General features: G+C 42.1%; 1 protein-coding gene across 2 annotated transcripts in view; it reads right to left on the reverse strand.

Moving 5' to 3' along the window:
* Nucleotides 1–19,236, reverse strand: part of LOC128698012 (uncharacterized) — a 72,087-nt gene that overhangs the window by 11,890 nt on the left and 40,961 nt on the right. For both annotated transcript variants that reach the window (XM_053790011.2, XM_070097590.1), the window contains exons 3-5: nucleotides 9,566–9,786; nucleotides 8,937–9,066; nucleotides 1,599–1,744 (exon numbers count right to left, since the gene is read on the reverse strand). In XM_053790011.2, the coding sequence (XP_053645986.1) occupies nucleotides 1,599–1,744; nucleotides 8,937–9,066; nucleotides 9,566–9,786 (497 nt within the window). The remainder of the gene's footprint in view (nucleotides 1–1,598; nucleotides 1,745–8,936; nucleotides 9,067–9,565; nucleotides 9,787–19,236) is intronic.

Raw genomic sequence — 19,236 nt, forward strand, 5'->3', positions numbered from 1 at the left:
AAATGGTTTAGAAATCCGACAAATTGATAAATGAGATACTTGTGCAAAATTTGGGTATATTTATTCCGGAAACGTTTCGCCAACCAGTGGCTTCTTCAGTCCAATGCACAGAAAGGTGGAAGATTAGGAGTTTGAGGTAATCAGTCCATCAGGCTTGAGTCGATGTGTTCAGTCCATCAATCTTGATAAAAGTGTAGCACATTTTCAGAGATAGGGCTTATATAGTGATGACAGATGAGGTGTAGCAGTGGTAGGCGGAGTCATCAGTGGACACCACCACTAGTGGAAGTAGGTCGTGTCTATAGGTTAGACAAGTTGTGAAGAAATCCCTGCATCAAGATTCCAAGTCAAGATGTTGCTGCGTTTGACAGGATGTGAATAAATGGTTTAAAAAGGCCACTAGTTAGCGAAACTTTTCCGGAATAAATATACCCAAATATGGTTAGGATGGTCAGTTGGTTTTAAAGCCTCTCAACTACACAAGGATAAATAAGGCTACACGTAACTTATTCACCACCAGTCAAGAAATATATAAGACTACTTTAATCCCTAAAACAGGTGTTAAACTCACTATATGTATAGACATACACCTTACAACATATACATATATCCTTGCATCCGTAGACAGACTAAAAAAAAAAGTTTCGCTCAGCGAGAGTTTTATCATGTCAGGAGGAAGGAAAAAAATCAGGCAACGTCTTAAATGTATTCCTTCGGGGATACCTGAAAAAAAATCTCAAACCGAACTTGAGGAATATCAGCATATACCCAGTTTCAGAAGTTAATCTATTCCTATGAGGAGAGTAGATATTATCTATCAAGTTCGATAACTTAATAAAGCTCTCGCTGGTTTAAAAGTCTGAGGATCACTATCTCGTAGCGTTCTAAGATATTTTTAGATAAATGGTTCAGAGAACGGACAAGTTGATTGATCAGGCCATCTAATTAGTATTTGTAAGCGTGTCAGATAGGAGTGGAGGCAAGTGGCTTTTATGACCTCGTGCTGTTGGAGTGCGAGCAAGGTAACATGAAGCGATTCAGGGAAATCGGTTAACCGGACTATAAGTCCTGGAGGTGGAAAGTACAGTGGCTTCGCTCCGAAGGAACGTTGGGGATGTTGAAGGAGCATCAGAGTCGTAATGTTGGCGAACCTCTAGAGCAAAACGGTGATGGAGTGATTACGAGAGTTGTTTCTTCTTTTTCGAGTTTCCCCACCGTGATGGGAGACGGCCGGTGAGAATTATATTACATTATGAAGGTCCTTGATATTGTAAGACATCACGAAAGCACTTGGAATTTCACTATTTTTCACAGTAGTTTTGTACATTGTGATATCACTCGTTTACTGTGACCTCATTGCGCATAATATAATATAAATATATATATTATATATAAATATATATATATATATATATTTATTATATATATATATTTATTATATATAATATATATAATATATATATATATATATATATATATATATATATATATATATATATATATATATATATATATATATATTAATATATGGATAGATATTAACTCTTCAAAAATTAATACAAGTAAATAAATACTCAAGCAACGGACTAAGGACTTACATGTCTTTCATTAATGTACCAAGTGAGTACAGGCGGTGGGCTGGCAGGTGGTGAAGAACAGTTGAGTACGACTCTCTGCCCAGCAGTGATGTTATCACTCTCAGTGCCTGCTGCTGGTGTGATAACTGGGGGACCCTCGGGAGCGTCTGAAGAACCAATCATCACATTAATAACACACTGCCACTTCGAACATTATGCGAGACAAAACCTGCTGATGGTCCCCCTCCTATGGAGAAAATACGTATTTAAAGCCAAGTGAATTAATAGACAGGTTCGGCAATTTTATTGTTTGTTTGGATTGCTACTTACTGTTAGAACAAAATTATTAATTAGTATCCGAAAATTTGCAAAGTATTTATCAACTGATTTTCTGGGAAATTATGAGACAAAATGTACAAGGAAATACGAACAATCAAACACACTACTCAACATTATGACGGTTATAGACTAAAAATGGTTATAACTAAAACTATAATTTTTAAGAGTGGACTGGTAAGCTAGCGGAAGGCCTCTGTCACATGACCAAAACTTCCAGCTCCGGGTCATCATATGACTAAGACCAGCGTCAGGAAACGCTTGTTTCCCGACCAACCTTACCTAACTTAACCAGACGGCACAGTCCAAAATCTAAAAAGGAATTAGCACGACCACCACCAACACATGGCCCTTTAAGGTCACACACTTCAAAATGCGCAGTTGCAAGCTACCCAACACATCTTGGCTAACCTCATTGATGCTGGATGCCCAGATGTACTAATACTAACCAGCATGTGTGTGCAGGACGCATAATCACTTATTTTGACTACACTGCTCACCAATTCCCTGCTAAACCTCTTAATGGCGTAGCCATTATCGTGGATAGCAGCATTTCCTTCACTAACTGCATGACAATTTGACCAGTCAGGCTGTTGGTGATTCCACAAGATGGTTGTGGTTGGTTAATAGGGTTCAAAGCCTGTCTACAAGAGGGTCATTAAGGCTGCATGTCACCCGTGTACCACCAGTCAATTATTATTATAATCAAGGGGGAAGCGCTAAACCCGGAGGATTATACAGCGTCTGGGGGGGGGGGGATGTGGAAGGCATTCAGACTTAACTCGGGGAACTGGAGCACAGATCCAATTCCCTAAATCAAGAGCCCCTCACCAACATCAAGGAACCTTCCTTGAGGGGACCACAAGTCAAGAACAATTTAATCCCTCATGTGGGCGAATATGGATTAAAATAATCGCTTTCCATGTGTACATGCACCGTTCCTCTCAGTGCACACATCAAGGTTAGATTAGGTAAGCTGTATAAGACATTTTCAGTGCCATAACTTGTGAATGTTTTTTTGACTGGCTTCAAATCTTCAACGCTCATATTTAGCTGCATTAGATTTTTTTTTGCCTCTAAACTATCTTGCGGGCACTGAGGTAGGAGAGGGGGCTGGGTGTGTGGGACGGGAATTACTTTCTCAGATCACTGAGGTAGGAGAGGGGGCTGGGTGTGTGGGACGGGAATTACTTTCTCAGATCACTGAGGTAGGAGGGGGCTGGGTGTGTGGGATGGGAATTACTTTCTCAGATCACTGAGGTAGGAGAGGGGGCTGGGTGTGTGGGATGGGAATTACTTTTTCAGATCACTGAGGTAGGAGCGGGGGCTGTGTGAGTGGGACGGGAATTACTTTGTCAGATCACTGAGGTAGGAGAGGGGGCTGGGTGTGTGGGACGGGAATTACTTTCTCAGATCACTGAGATAGGAGAGGGGGCTGGGTGTGTGGGACGGGAATTACTTTCTCAGATCACTGAGATAGGAGAGGGGGCTGGGTGTGTGGAACGGGAATTACTTTCTCAGATCACTGAGACAGGAGAGGGGGCTGGGTGAGTGGGACGGGAATTACTTTCTCAGATCACTGAGGTAGGAGGGGGGCTGGGTGTGTGGGACGGGAATTACTTTCTCAGATCACTGAGGTAGGAGGGGGGGGGGGGTGTGTGGGACGGCAATTACTTTCTCAGATCACGGAGGCAGGAGAGGGGGCTGGGTGTGTGACAGGAATTAATTTCTCAGATCACTGAGGTAGGAGAGGAGAGGGGGCTGGGTGTGTGGGACGGGAATTACTTTCTCAGATCACTGAGGTAGGAGAGGGGGCTGGGTGTTGGACGGGAATTACTTTCTCAGATCACTGAGGTAGGAGAGGAGAGGGGGCTGGGTGTGTGGGACGGGAATTGCTTTCTCAGATCACTGAGGTAGGAGAGGGGGCTGGGTGTGTGGGACGGGAATTACTTTCTCAGATCACTGAGGTAGGAGAGGGGGCTGGGTGTGTGGGACGGGAATTACTTTCTCAGATCACTGAGGTAGGAGAGGGGGCTGGGTGTGTGGGACGGGAATTACTTTCTCAGATCACTGAGGTAGGAGAGGGGGCTGGGTGTGTGGGACGGGAATTACTTTCTCAGATCACTGAGGCAGGAGAGGGGGCTGGGTGTGGGACGGGAATTACTTTCTCAGATCACTGAGGTAGGAGAGGGGGCTGGGTGTGTGGGACGGGAATTACTTTCTCAGATCACTGAGGTAGGAGGGGGCTGGGTGTGTGGGACGGGAGTTACTTTCACAGATCACTGAGGTAGGAGGGGGGCTGGGTGTGTGGGACGGGAATTACTTTCTCAGATCACTGAGGTAGGAGGGGGGCTGGGTGTGGGACGGGAATTACTTTCTCAGATCACTGAGGCAGGAGAGGGGGCTGGGTGTGTGGGACGGGAATTACTTTCTCAGATCACTGAGGTAGGAGAGGAGAGGGGGCTGGGTGTGTGGGACGGGAATTGCTTTCTCAGATCACTGAGGTAGGAGAGGGGACTGGGTGTGTTGGACGGGAATTACTTTCTCAGATCACTGAGGTAGGAGAGGGGGCTGGGTGTGGGACGGGAATTACTTTCTGAGATCACTGAGGCAGGAGAGGGGGCTGGGTGTGGGACGGGAATTACTTTCTCAGATCACTGAGGTAGGAGAGGGGGGCTGGGTGTGTGGGACGGGAATTACTTTCTCAGATCACTGAGGTAGGAGAGGGGGCTGGGTGTGTGGGACGGGAATTACTTTCTCAGATCACTGAGGTAGGAGGGGGCTGGGTGTGTGGGACGGGAATTACTTTCTCAGATCACTGAGGTAGGAGGGGGGCTGGGTGTGTGGGACGGGAATTACTTTCTCAGATCACTGAGGTAGGAGAGGGGGCTGGGTGTGGGACGGGAATTACTTTCTCAGATCACTGAGGTAGGAGAGGAGAGGGGGCTGGGTGTGTGGGACGGGAATTACTTTCTCAGATCACTGAGGTAGGAGAGGGGGCTGGGTGTGGGACGGGAATTACTTTCTCAGATCACTGAGGTAGGAGCGGCGAGGGGGCGGGGTGTGTGGGACGGGAATTGCTTTCTCAGATCACTGAGGTAGGAGAGGGGGCTGGGTGTGGGACGGGAATTACTTTCTCAGATCACTGAGGTAGGAGAGGAGAGGGGGCTGGGTGTGTGGGACGGGAATTACTTTCTGAGATCACTGAGGCAGGAGAGGGGGCTGGGTGTGGGACGGGAATTACTTTCTCAGATCACTGAGGTAGGAGAGGGGGGCTGGGTGTGTGGGACGGGAATTACTTTCTCAGATCACTGAGGTAGGAGAGGGGGCTGGGTGTGTGGGACGGGAATTACTTTCTCAGATCACTGAGGTAGGAGAGGGGGCTTGGTGTGTGGGACGGGAATTACTTTCTCAGATCACTGAGGTAGGAGAGGGGGCTGGGTGTGTGGGACGGGAATTACTTTGTCAGATCACTGAGGTAGGAGAGGGGGCTGGGTGTGTGGGACGGGAATTACTTTGTCAGATCACTGAGGTAGGAGAGGGGGCTGGGTGTGTGGGACGGGAATTACTTTCTCAGATCACTCAGGTAGAAGGGATTGCTGGGTGTGTGGGAAGGGAATACCTTTCTCGGATAGCGCAGCGACTGAAAGACGTCTAGTTGCGTCGATTACGTCAGGTTAAAATTTTTCAAGTTTATTATGACAGAATAAAGTTATACACAAGGAGGAAACGTTCTCAATAAAATCTTACTCGGTATGTTTTGATTTCTTCACACTGGTATAAATATCGAGAAAATCTCCCTAATGAAATTAAAGCGGTGTATTATAATTTCAGTGATTTTTCAAGAAAACTAAAACAAATAAAGATTAGCTTGAACTTAAATGTCACACTAACAGACCAACCATAAATGAAATTTAAACAAAAAAAGGCTTTTCTAAATGTAACTTTTTTCAAAATAAGAAATACTTTATTGTATAAAAAATAAATATACTTTTACATAGTTTTACTGTAAACGGTATTCTGTACAGATCTAAATATTTAAATATTACTTTTTTTTTTGTTTTAAATATCAACAAAAGGTTTGCATAAGAAGCAGCAGAGAAGATTTGTATACATAAGCACGTTTTTCTGTGAAAATCAAAATAGATGTGGGTAAATGGGCTGGTCTCCAGGACCCGCGATGTAAATCATGTGTCACTTAGTAAAATTTGGGTCAACGGCCAACACGGGAACATACTTCAGAGGATCTTAGCAGTGGGACCCACGGAAGCCTAGCAGACTGCTACGTTTTGTTTTTCTTCCTTCCCTCTATCACTTCTGTGGTTTTAGATTTTTCTTTTGCACAGATTTTATAGGCTAAGAATTGTTAACATAAGACATAAGTAGGAACACTGCAGAAGGCCTACTGGCCCATACGAGGCAGGTCCTTATCAAAACGATCTCTACCTAAAGCCACCCAAGAAATAACTCCCGTACCCAATGACACCAATCAAACCCAGCCCCTACCTTAGCTCATTTCAAAGCCCCAGCCCTATTGAAGGTATACTATCACCCCCCCAGGATGCAACCCACACCTAGGTACCTACTTGCTGCTAAGTAAACAGGGACAACAGGAAACATACCCAATGTTTCCACCCATACCGGAGATTGAACTACGGACACTCAGTGTGCGAGCTGAGTGCTCTACCAACCGAGCTACTGGACACTGTTCCCCAATGAAAAGTAATATAAAGGAATTGTATTATTTTAATACGGAATTTACAGGTTATGATATATTTATCCACACCCAGGATGGCACCCAAACAGTCTACTAACACTCAGATACCTGTCGACTGTTTGATTTTTTTTTTCTTTATTCGCCGGTATTCTTCCGGCCCGGGTGTTTTCCAAGTACTGGTGACCCGGCCTTGGCTCCCTGTGAGGAGGGAAAATCGGTTTAAAGTGACTTGCTTAAACATCTCGACCCCGTCTGGGAATCAAACCCAGGTCCCTTGGGTTAGGAGCCGAACACCCATCGAGCCACACCTGAAGGATATTTTCGGAGAGGTCAACACTTGTGGCCCGGTCCAAGATTAGGTCTTCTGGTGGATTACAGCATGATCAACTACACTGTTACAGCTGGCCATAAGCAGTCCACGACACGAACCACAAACCGGTTGGGTAGGCAGTAACTTGTTATTTTTCCCCTTGAAGACAGCTAGGGATCTGCTGGTAATCTCCCTTATGTATGATAGGAGGCAGTTGAAAAGTCTTGGGCCACTTAGATTTGTGTTATCTCAGTGTACACATCGCATCCCTGCTTTCATTGGGTGTATTTTACAAAGACTGCCGAGTCAAATGCTTTCGTAGGGGGTGAGTTGTGTGTGCAGATTTGGGATCAATCCTTTGTACATTTGTCTAATTTACAGTTTCTCCCGCCTTAAAAAGGCTGCTAATGTACAGCAATTTTCCAACCTAGAAAGAACAAGTGACAAAGATGACCATCATTGGATTGGCATCTCTTCAAGATTATAATAATGATACTGTTGTGATCCTTAAAAGTGAGATCTTCTGACATCACTCCTAAGTTTTTCGATCTATTGTGTGGGTAGTTAATTTTGTACTCTGTTCTAGTTTATATTTCCTCGATTTTCCATGAAGGAGTAACTGAAATTTGTCCTCATAAGATATCACACTTCCTGTGGCCCACTGGAAGGCTTGGTTTATATCCGCTTGGAGATTTGCAGTGTCCCCCATGGATGACACTAGTGCAAATTCTAGTATCGTCTGCAAAGGATGATGCAGTGTTGTTGTTGATGTCCCTGTCTCTGACAGATATGGGGATTAAGAAAAAGATATGGGCGAGTACTGTGCATTAGGGAATAGAGCTCGTCATTGTGGCAACCTCTGACTTTACCCTTATTCCATTTTTTAGGAAGTTTAATACCCAACTGACCACTGTTCCAGTTCTTCCTTTGGCACGCCCGTCCGAACCTTCTTAGCCTCTTCCTAGCTCTACCTCAGCTCAGCCCCACTTCAGCTGTCAGGATAAGTTATCTTTGATTGCTAGTGCACTCAGCTCACACAATGAGGTCCGTGGTTCGATCTCCGGTACAGGTGTTCCCTCTTCATGTTCAACTAGCAGTAAAATAGGTATCTGGGTGTTAGACGACTGGTGTGGGTCGCATCCTGGGGACAATACTGACATAATTTGCCCGAAATGCTGTGCACGACAAAGGAGCTTTCTATGTAGTAGTATTGTCACTGAAACCAGGTAGCTACTGTTGTAGTGGCTAGAGCTCTCACTTCACACGGTGAGGGTTTGGGTTCGATTCTCAGCCAGGGTAAAAACATTGGGCGTGTTTCTTTACACCTGTTATCTATGTTCATTGTTGTTGTTCTCGATTTGCCGGTAAGCTCCCGGCCCGGGTCTTTTCCAGATGGTGACCCGGCCTCGGCTCCCTGTCTTGGGAGTGTCTTGAGACCGATGTCTCCCATGGGAGGAGGTACAAGTACCTCCACAGCTTCGGAACCAACTGTCCCCAGGTCTAGCCCCATTCCCCGCCCTCATGGGGCTCGTAGGGAGATGCTAGGCCTCTAGTCTGCCGTCTGCCCCGCCCCAGGGGGGCTCGTGGGAGCGGCAGTCTTGTGAGCTACAGGTGGTAGCAAGCTCTGGCTCTGGCACCATCCCCACTTTATGAGGGCTCGTGGTAGTGGTGTCTTCATCTATGTTCACCTATCAGTAAAATGGGTATCTGGGTGTTAGTCGACTGGTGTGGGTCGCATCCTGGGACAAAACTGACCTAATTTGCCCGAAATGTTTAGCTCGAGAAGGGGTTTTATGTATAGTTGTATGTCATTGATGTCGGCTAGACCTGTATACCTTGTACATGTACTTGTAGTAGATAAAGATATTGTTAACTGAAAGCAGGATACATGTTCTGTGAATAATAATAATAATAAATAAAATAAATAATTTCTGGGGTAACTAGCTTCTGCTCGGCGCTCCCGTTTTTCTTGACCCTCTTACCACATAACACTTACATATGACTGTCATATTAGCTTGCTGAGAGACTGTCTCGAAGCTGCGCTCAGCTACCAGCTCACACTTGTAGACGCCAGCAGTATCGAGCCCCACATGGTCCAGCACCACCACTTCCTGACCATCCTTACCCTGTGGAAATTGAAGACAGGCTCCATGAACTCTGTTTACCACCAGTTAATACTTTAATCCTTAAAAAAGAGAAAGGGGGCATGAAAATAAACTATCAACGTATATAGTAATACAATACTTCGTATGATAGGTTAAGAGAATCACCTGCCAAGTAGCTTCTATTTAACTTCATTTAAAAAATATCTGGAGCTGGTTTCAAGGTTAGTTTTGGTGCAAAATTAAAAATTAGCAAATGTAAAATGTAATTAACACTAGTTATTTATTTCTTTGGACAGTGAGAATGAGAGGTAAAATTTTCTGGTGACTAAGCAGACTATAACCAGGAGCTTTCTGTAAAGTGTTCCGGAACAAATTGTAAATAATACTATGTATAAATAATGTTTATCAGTTATCTCTCTCTCTCTCTCACACACACACACACACACACACACACACACACACACACACACACATTCTCTTTCGCTTCCCTTCTTCAATTTAGTCCATCTCCCTCTCTCACCCAATTCAGGGAAGAAGTGACGGTCAGGTTCACTGTGACACCAGTAGCCGGGAATTCCTTCCTTTTGGGGGGAATGTACTGGTAGAACTCTTCATCTCCCCGCCACCACTTAAGGGAGTATAACTTGTCTCCCTCTTCCTTATAGTGGCACTCGAGAGTGACGGGTCGTCCAGCAAGTACCACTGGTGGCACTACCACTTTCTCCACCTGGATGCTAATCGCTGTAGTGAAAAGAAAAACAAATTTAGGAATAGATATGGTAGGTACAACTTTTGTAAGGAAACAGGACAAGTGTTTCCTGATACGAGTTTTATTCATACGATGACCCACAGCTAGAGATTTTGATCATCTGACCGAGGTTATGATTATAACCATTAGGATGTAATTAAAGCGAAGTAGGAATAGACATGGCTAGCAAATGGTTTTAACATAATGGTAGTTATTCATTTTATTAGTTATTCATTTTTTTTACTGGATACCTCATACTTCTCCAGCCAGCCATACTGAGAGTTGTTCATCTCAGGATACTTACATCGATATGTCTCAGTATATACAACTTCTCTCAGAGTATCATACTCTGAGAGAAGCTGTGGCTGGTGTCACCCACGCTACCCTACTCTGAGAAAACTTCCTCTCATTTCTCCTGTTGTTACTCTTGCAACATTGCATAGCTCCTGATGAGGCTCTGAGAAGTGTGAAAGTACCTGAACTGAAGATTTTCCCCTCACCCCCCGTGGCTTGTCTTGCACTGTTAAGATCTCCTGTCTGACATTGTTAACAATTTCAGAATATACTACACAGTAGGGGAAAACATTAGCAAAGTTATTTTTAGAGATTATTTTGCTCTTGAGTATTTTGCAATGAATTCATATCCGAAGTATTATAGCTGTAAGGAAAATGTTGTAAAAGGTGGATTTAATTTTTTTGAAAGAAAAATATTTTATGAGAAATGTTTAAATAACGATTTTGGTGAAGGTTAGATTTTTTTTATACAGTTGGGCGTGTTGAAAATGATTTTGAGTGGCGATATAAAAATATTTGATAAGAGACATGTTTAAATAGCGATTTTGTTAGCGAGAGATTTTTTTTTATATCTGAGTCGAAGTGCATTTGTTTCGGTTGGCGACTGAAAAGTACATGGCAAAGAGGATTGTTAAAATCATTTTTTTGAGGGGGTTAGGGGGGAAGATTATAGAGAAATATTAGATAAGGAAGCGTTGAAACATTTTGATGGACGATATATAAAAAAAATGTTTGATAAGGAGACGTGTTGAAATGTTTTAGGGTAGGTGTATTTGACAGGGCAGATCAAAGCAGTGTTATACTGGTGCTTGTCGCTAGTGTCAGCCACCCTGCCGTTTCCATTTGCCGCTTTGATTGCGTTCTGATACATCAGTGTTCTGGAGGGTATTTCAAAGCCCGCTGTTACGGCCCACTGAATTATTTTAACGGAGCATTTGATATATAAATTTGCGCTCGACACCGCGAAATTATGCTATTTCCTCTCAAAGCTTAGAGCCTACTTCCGTAGGCTTCTAGGGACTAGTACTCACCGAGCTCAACTGTATTTGCAAGAGGTCAAGACTCAGCTCCTGGTTCCGAATCTCGGCTCACACATTGGCCCGTGGTTCAGTCCCCGGTACGGGTGCAAACATTAGGACGTGTTTTTCTTAAGACACCTGCTGCCCATGTTCACCCAGCAGTAAAACAGGTACCTGGGTGTTAGTCGACTGGTGTGGGTCGCATCCCGGCGACATAACTGACCTAATTTCCCGAAATTAGGTCATAAGAAGGGTCTTTCTATACAGTACAACACTGATGTCAAGGGTCTTTCTATACAGTATAACACTGATGTCAAGGGTCTTTCTATACAGTATAACACTGATGTCAGCTATGGTTTGTATTTGTAGAAGATTATTATAGTCTGTCTGTAATAAAGTTGGTAGAATTACCGACAATATGTAAAGTAAAAGGACACAAGTGCAACTAATGTGACATTTATTGTGGCAACGTTTCGCTCTCCAGGAGCTTTATCAATGGCTTGATAAAGCTCCTGGAGAGCGAAACGTTGCCACAATGTCACTTGTGTCCTTTTACTTTACATTATAGTCTGTCACTGATGTCAGCTAGGCCTGTATACATTGTACTTTCAGAAATAAATACTAAAAATGAGTGGCATCTACTGGTGTCTAGTCTCTTGAAGCTGTAAGGAGTATGCTACCACGTTCTCATTTAAGATAAGATAAGATAAGATTTCGTTCGGATTTTTAACCCCGGAGGGTTAGCCACCCAGGATAACCCAAGAAAGTCAGTGCGTCATCGAGGACTGTCTAACTTATTTCCATTGGGGTCCTTAATCTTGTCCCCCAGGATGCGACCCACACCAGTCGACTAACACCCAGTTACCTATTTGCTGCTAGGTGAACAGGACAATAGGTGTAAGGAAACGTGTCGGAATTTCCACCCGCCGGGAATCGAACCCGGGCCCTCCGTGTGTGAAGCGGGAGCTTTAGCCACCAGACCAGCGTATCTTTGTTCTGTAAATACTGTATGCATTTATTTTATTTAATAACTTAGGAGCGCTTTGAAGGTACTAAGGAATTTATTGTAAGTGTTGAAAGTTGGAATATCTTCATTTATCAAAGAGTCGCTAAGACCTCACCAGACCTGGTAATCAAGATCACAGACCTTAAGACCAAACAGGTGGTTTAGATCACACTATATTTAGTTATTACGACCATACTAGTGGCTACTGTCACACTAGATCTCATTATTAAGACCACCCTGGTGGTTAAGATCACGCTAGACCTCGTTATTAACACCACCCTGGTGGTAAAGACCACACTGTCATACCGGGTATTCCTTGGTATCACACCATGTAATAAATTATTTCTCAGATATTTCCAATCGCCTAATGGTTTATCATCCGCTACTAGCCCAATGGTAAATATTACTGAAATAGTCACCTGCCACTTATAAACTATTCATTCCACAGCTCTTATTACTTAAAAACATAGTCAATAAGGATTAAAAATCAAATTAGAAGAAAACGGAATATTTTTAAGGTGAAGAATTTGCTAATATAACTTACATAAATGTTACAAATATTTTAGATATAGCTAATTCCATCGTTTAAATACAGCTTTCATGATATTGATAAACTGATAAACCAGTGAAAGTCCTTGGCCAGATAACCAAAAGCCTCAGTTATGGGTCCTGCGTCAGTAAACACTAATAACCCTCGTGTAGTGGATAGGCTTTAAACCGAGTTAACAAATTAATGAACACCATCAGAATTCCATTTTTCTGGTAACATTTAATGGAAGAAGGTTGTTTACAAGTAACACCTGGGCATGGTACGTACTTGCATTTAATTCTAGTATCTATATGGATGCTTTAGTTATTCTCTATAAAATGTAGTTTTTGTTAATATTTTTGGGTATCTGGAACGGATTAATTGGATTTACATTATTTCTTAATGGGAAATGTTAATAAAAAATACATTTTAGAGAGAATAACTATAGTTTTACATAGAAACTAGGGCATACGAAAACCGAGGTTCCACTGTACTTCAGTGTACCATCAAGTTTCACCAAGCCACTACTAGAAGTGAAGACCACTTTGGTTTTAACCTCTCAACTGTGTCCTGGGCTCTCCTTCCGTCTCATAAAAATCCTCCAGAAAACGAGTCCTGCACTCTTTTGTTTTTCCCAGTTACTCTTGTCCATTCCCAGAATTTCCTCAAAATATCACAACTCTTAATTCGTCATTAAGAAGAATCGTGTCCTCCAAGATCGAGGCTTGGAACAACGGTGTTTTGATTAATTACACCCAGCAAGGCCTGGGTTTCTCGGGCCTTTATTATATAATTGGTATACAAAACCTAACATGTTGCACTTGATAGGCCTGAGGCATTGAGATCACTCACTGATATCCGGCTGACGCAGCTGACACGCACACTACTTGTGGACACTCAGGTTCACTTACAAGGGTCGCATGACCTTGGAAATGATCTTGATGCATCATTAACCTGCTTTCTGGTAAACCAGAACTAGCATCACCCACAGAAAGCAAATTAATGACCATTAATAGCCATTTATTTCCTTAAAATGTACCTTCCCAGATTCATAAGAACATAAGAACATAAGAAAGGAGGAACACTGCAGGAGGCCTGCTGGCCCATACTAGGCAGGTCCTTTACAATTCATCCCACTAACAAAACATTTACCCAACCCGATTTTCAATGCTACCCAAGAAATAAGCTCTGATGTGAAAGTCCCACTCAAATCCAACCCTTCCCACTCATGTACTTATCCAACCTAGATTTGAAACTACCCAAAGTCCTAGCCTCAATAACCCAACTAGGTAGACTGTTCCACTCATCAACTACCCTATTTCCAAACCAATACTTTCCTATGTCCTTTCTAAATCTAAACTTATCTAATTTAAATCCATTACTGCGGGTTCTCTCTTGGAGAGACATCCTCAAGACCTTATTAATATCCCCTTTATTAATACCTATCTTCCACTTATACACTTCGATCAGGTCTCCCCTCATTCTTCGTCTAACAAGTGAATGTAACTTAAGAGTCTTCAATCTTTCTTCATAAGGAAGATTTCTGATGCTATGTATTAATTTAGTCATCCTACGCTGAATGTTTTCTAACGAATTTATGTCCATTTTGTAATACGGAGACCAGAACTGCGCTGCATAATCAAGGTGAGGCCTTACTAATGATGTATAAAGCTGCAGTATGACCTCTGGACTTCTGTTGCTTACACTTCTTGATATAAATCCCAGTAATCTATTTGCCTTATTACGTACGCTTAGGCATTGCTGTCTTGGTTTAAGGTTGCTGCTCACCATAACCCCCAAGTCCTTTTCGCAATCTGTATGGCTAAGTTCTACATCATTTAATTTATAAGTACTAGGGTTATGGGCACTCCCAAGCTTCAGAACCTTGCACTTATCTACATTGAACTGCATCTGCCACTTTTCTGACCAAGAATAGAGTTTGTTTAAATCCTCCTGAAGTTCCCTAACATCTACGTTTGAATCAATTATCCTACCTATCTTTGTGTCATCGGCGAATTTGCTCATATCACTAGTAATTCCCTCATCAAGATCATTGATATATATTATAAACAACAACGGGCCCAAGACTGATCCCTGTGGAACGCCACTTGTTACAGATCCCCACTCGGATTTAACCCCATTTATGGACACTCTCTGCTTCCTGTCAGTGAGCCATGACTCGATCCACGAGAGCACTTTTCCCCCAATGCCATGGGCTGCCACTTTCTTTAACAGTCTATGGTGCGGAACTCTATCAAAAGCCTTACTAAAATCTAAGTAAATAATATCAAATTCTTTATTGTGGTCAACAGCCTCAAAAGCTTTACTGAAGAAAGTTAATAAATTAGTTAGACAAGACCGGCCTCTTGTGAATCCATGCTGAGTATCATTAATCAAGCTATGCTTATCGAGATGGCTTCTTATAATCTCAGCTATAATTGACTCTAGTAATTTGCCTACAATTGAGGTCAGGCTTATTGGGCGGTAATTTGACGGTAACGACTTGTCCCCTGTTTTAAAAATAGGAGTTACATTAGCCATCTTCCACATATCAGACACTACACCTGTTTGAAGAGATAAATTAAAAATATTAGTTAATGGTTCACAGAGTTCCATTTTGCATTCCTTAAGAACCCTTGAAAAAACCTCATCAGGACCCGGCGACTTATTTTGCTTCAGTCTGTCTATCTGCCTCACAACCATCTCACTAGTGACTGTGATGTTACATAATTTATCTTCTTCTAGCCCACTGTAAAAATTAATTACTGGAATATTGTTAGTGTCTTCCTGTGTAAAAACTGAGAGAAAATAATTATTTAAAATCAAGCACATTTCATTCTCATTGTCAGTAAGGTGCCCATAGTTATTTTTAAGGGGACCTATCTTATCTCTAACTTTTGTTCTATAGACCTGGAAAAAACTTTTTGGGTTAGTTTTAGAATCCCTAGCAACTTTAATTTCATAGTCCCTTTTAGCTTTTCTTATCCCCTTTTTAATGTCCCTCTTAATGTCAATATACTGATTCATAAGATGACCCTCACCTCTTTTGATACGCCTATAAATTCCTTTCTTATGCCCTAGTAGATATTTGAGCCTATTATTCATCCATTTTGGGTCATTTCTATTTGATCTAATTTCTTTATATGGGATAAACGCTCTTTGAGCAGCATGTATAGTGTTCAGAAAACTGTCATATTGATAGCTCTCTTCGTTACCCCAGTCAACAGATGATAAGTGTTCTTTAAGCCCATCGTAATCTGCTAAGCGAAAATCTGGGACTGTTACTGAGTTATCGCTACTATCGTACTTCCATTCAATGCTAAATGTAATTGATTTGTGGTCGCTAGCACCCAGTTCCTCTGAAATTTCTAAATTATTAACAAGGGATTCATTGTTTGCCATAACTAAGTCAAGCAGGTTATTTCCCCTTGTAGGTTCTGTCACAAACTGCTTCAAAAAACAATCCTGAAATACTTCTAAGAAGTCGTACGATTCTAAATTCCCAGTCAAGAAATTCCAATCAACATGACTAAAGTTAAAGTCTCCTAGAATTACTACATTATCGTGCCTTGTGGCCTTAACAATTTCCTCCCATAGTAGTTTCCCTTGGTCCCTATCTAAGTTAGGGGGACGGTATATCACTCCTAAAATCAGTTTTTCATGCCCCTCTGAAAATTCTATCCAAACAGACTCTGTATGTGTTACTTCAGACTTAATACCCGTTTTTATGCAACAGTTCAAGCGATCTCGGACGTACAATGCCACCCCACCCCCCCTCCCAATACTTCTATCTTCTTGGAACAATTTAAAACCCTGAATATGACATTCCGCAGGCATGTCCCGACTTTTTGAATTAAACCACGTCTCAGTTAAGGCAAATACATCAATGTTACCTACACTAGCAACTAATCTCAACTCGTCCATCTTATTCCTAGCACTACGGCAATTAGCATAATAAACATTGAAAGACTCTCCTTTCTCTTTACCCTTCCTGCTCATTTCTATTTTTCTACTAAACCTATTACCGTCTTTATCACCCAAGGTCCCTGGCTTTTCAATATCTATCTCGTTCTTATTATTACTAGTTCCCCTAGAACTCGTAATATTACTACACTGGGACTTCACTGTTTTCCTGCCAAAACCCATACCACTAACTATTCCTAGTTTAAAGTCCTAACTGCTCCCTCCACTGCAGTTGCCAGTGCTCCCACCCCACACCTAGATAAGTGAACCCCATCCCTAGCATACATGTCATTTCTGCCATAGAAGAGGTCCCAGTTGTCAATGAATGTTACCGCATTTTCCTTACAGTATTTGTCCAGCCAGCAATTGACACCAATTGCCCTGGACAACCATTCACTTCCAACTCCCCTCCTTGGCAAAATACCACATATGAGAGGGTTCCCACCCTTACTTCTAATTATTTCTATTGCTGACCTATACCTGCTAATCAGGTCCTCACTCCTACGTCTGCCAACATCGTTGCCTCCAGCACTGAGACAGATAATAGGATTGCTCCCATTACCTCTCATGATGTCATCCAGACGGCTAACAATATCCTCCATCCCAGCCCCAGGAAAGCAAACTCTCTGTCTCCTACTCCTGTCCTTCAAGCAGAACGCCCTATCCATATACCTAACTTGGCTATCCCCAACAACAACAATATTCTTACCTTCCTTAATGTCTTTCGTCGTGTCGTTCCCAGTAGTCAACTCACATTCGTCGGGTAGCACTGAGAATGTATTGGATGTTTCCACAACAGTTTCCACGGCAGTCTCTTTCTTCTTCATCGTTTCTACCTTTCCATTCGTCTTCTTGATCGTCAACTTCTTTCCCTGCTGTCCAGCCACTGACCAGTTTCCCTTCTTGACCTGAGGACTCAAAACAGGAGGACTACTACGAATCTTCTTGTTCTCCTCGGTCAATCGCCGAATTTCCAAATTCGCCAACCTCAATTCTTCCTTAAGCGAGTTCCACAGGTACCTCGAGGCCAATTAAAAACTGAGCCATACTTCAATTTGCACTCTCCATCCCCCCACGCCTTTTATCATCATCTCCGGGATCAATCCCCGGTCGATTTCAGCTCTGAAAATACTCCCAGAACACTCGAAGTGCCTCGGAGTCCCTCTCACGGGGTCTGTATTTTGTGAAATCTGTCGTGAAATCATTAAAGACTCAACAATGTTCACATTTTTTTTCCTATTCATATAGAACCTGTGGAAAATTGCATTTATCTGAATGTATCATTATGTACATAACAGTAAATGAACAAAGATAATTATTATTTATCAGTTAGACAAGTAGGAATTTGGGACACCTAGGTCGCAAAAAATGTCCCCCTTCGATACCTACCACTGTCATATCCACAAGTTGCTCTGGACCTATTAATTACAAATGAAATATACATCACCAGGAATGCTGGTAAATATATAAATTTGTGGACTGTATATTAAATTAAAAAATGATTATATATACACAAATTTACATAACAGAAGGAGAATATCTTAAAATAACTCACCAATTTGACTGGAGATTAAGGTGTATCATACTCAGAAAACCTCACTGTATCTATGAAAATAACACTGGCCAGGTTACAACATAAGACTTATCTGAGGTTCCTGGAGCTGTCTTGTCCAGTCGCCTGATATCTCAAGTTATGCAGGAATGCACATCCAACAATTTCGCCTCCTATTTGAGAGGTGTCAACCCAAATTTAACCTCTAAAGCACGAAAAATTCTTCCGATTTCACTAACTTTCTGTTGACCAGTTCAAACAGCAATGGCGAGTGTCTTCTGCGCAGGCGCAGGTTCCCATTTTCCATGACATAATTTTTATTAAATACAGTATGGCCATCTATTTACATATAACTACTGTATTTCTGGAAAATATATACAGTATTTTCCACAGAACCTTCACCTTCTGAAGTTAACCACTATCAATCTTACCCAAATAATAACCCCTACACATTATGTAATTATATTTTTTTTAATACAAGGTTTCAGTCAGATGACCAAAAGCTCCAGCTGTGGGTCATCATACGACTCAGACCAGCGTCAGGAAACACTTGTCCTGTTTCCTGATAAATCTTATCTAACCTAACTTTACTTAAATACTTTTCATCACTACAAAAATTATTTAAAACCTTCAATATTACCACACATGCAAAGAGGCGGGGACAGGAGCTAAGACTCAACCCTAGCAACCACATATAGCACACACACACACACACACACACACACACACCCTTAGCCATTTCAATAATAATTATCTCTAGACTGAATATAATTTCAGAGTTCAGTTTTTTATAAGTGATAACGCGTATGTATGCTAATCCTATTCTCTCAAATTTCTTTTTTAAATTCTTTGGTAAGTATATCAATATATCATCCATCTCTGCACGTAAATGCATCGGGAAACTTGCCTTAACTCCCATTGTCTTTTTTTTTTTTTTTTGTTTTTGTTTTTGTTTCCCAGGGGTCCAAAATAGTCATATTTACAAGTTGCTGGCAACTCCTGTTCCCTCAGCCTCAACCAACCCATCTCAGTCCACAGCCTCACAAAAACTGACATGTTGTTGCTTCTTTCGTTAAAATT

Source organism: Cherax quadricarinatus, chromosome 58 (assembly GCF_038502225.1).
Source record: "Cherax quadricarinatus isolate ZL_2023a chromosome 58, ASM3850222v1, whole genome shotgun sequence".
Classification (NCBI taxonomy): domain Eukaryota; kingdom Metazoa; phylum Arthropoda; class Malacostraca; order Decapoda; family Parastacidae; genus Cherax; species Cherax quadricarinatus.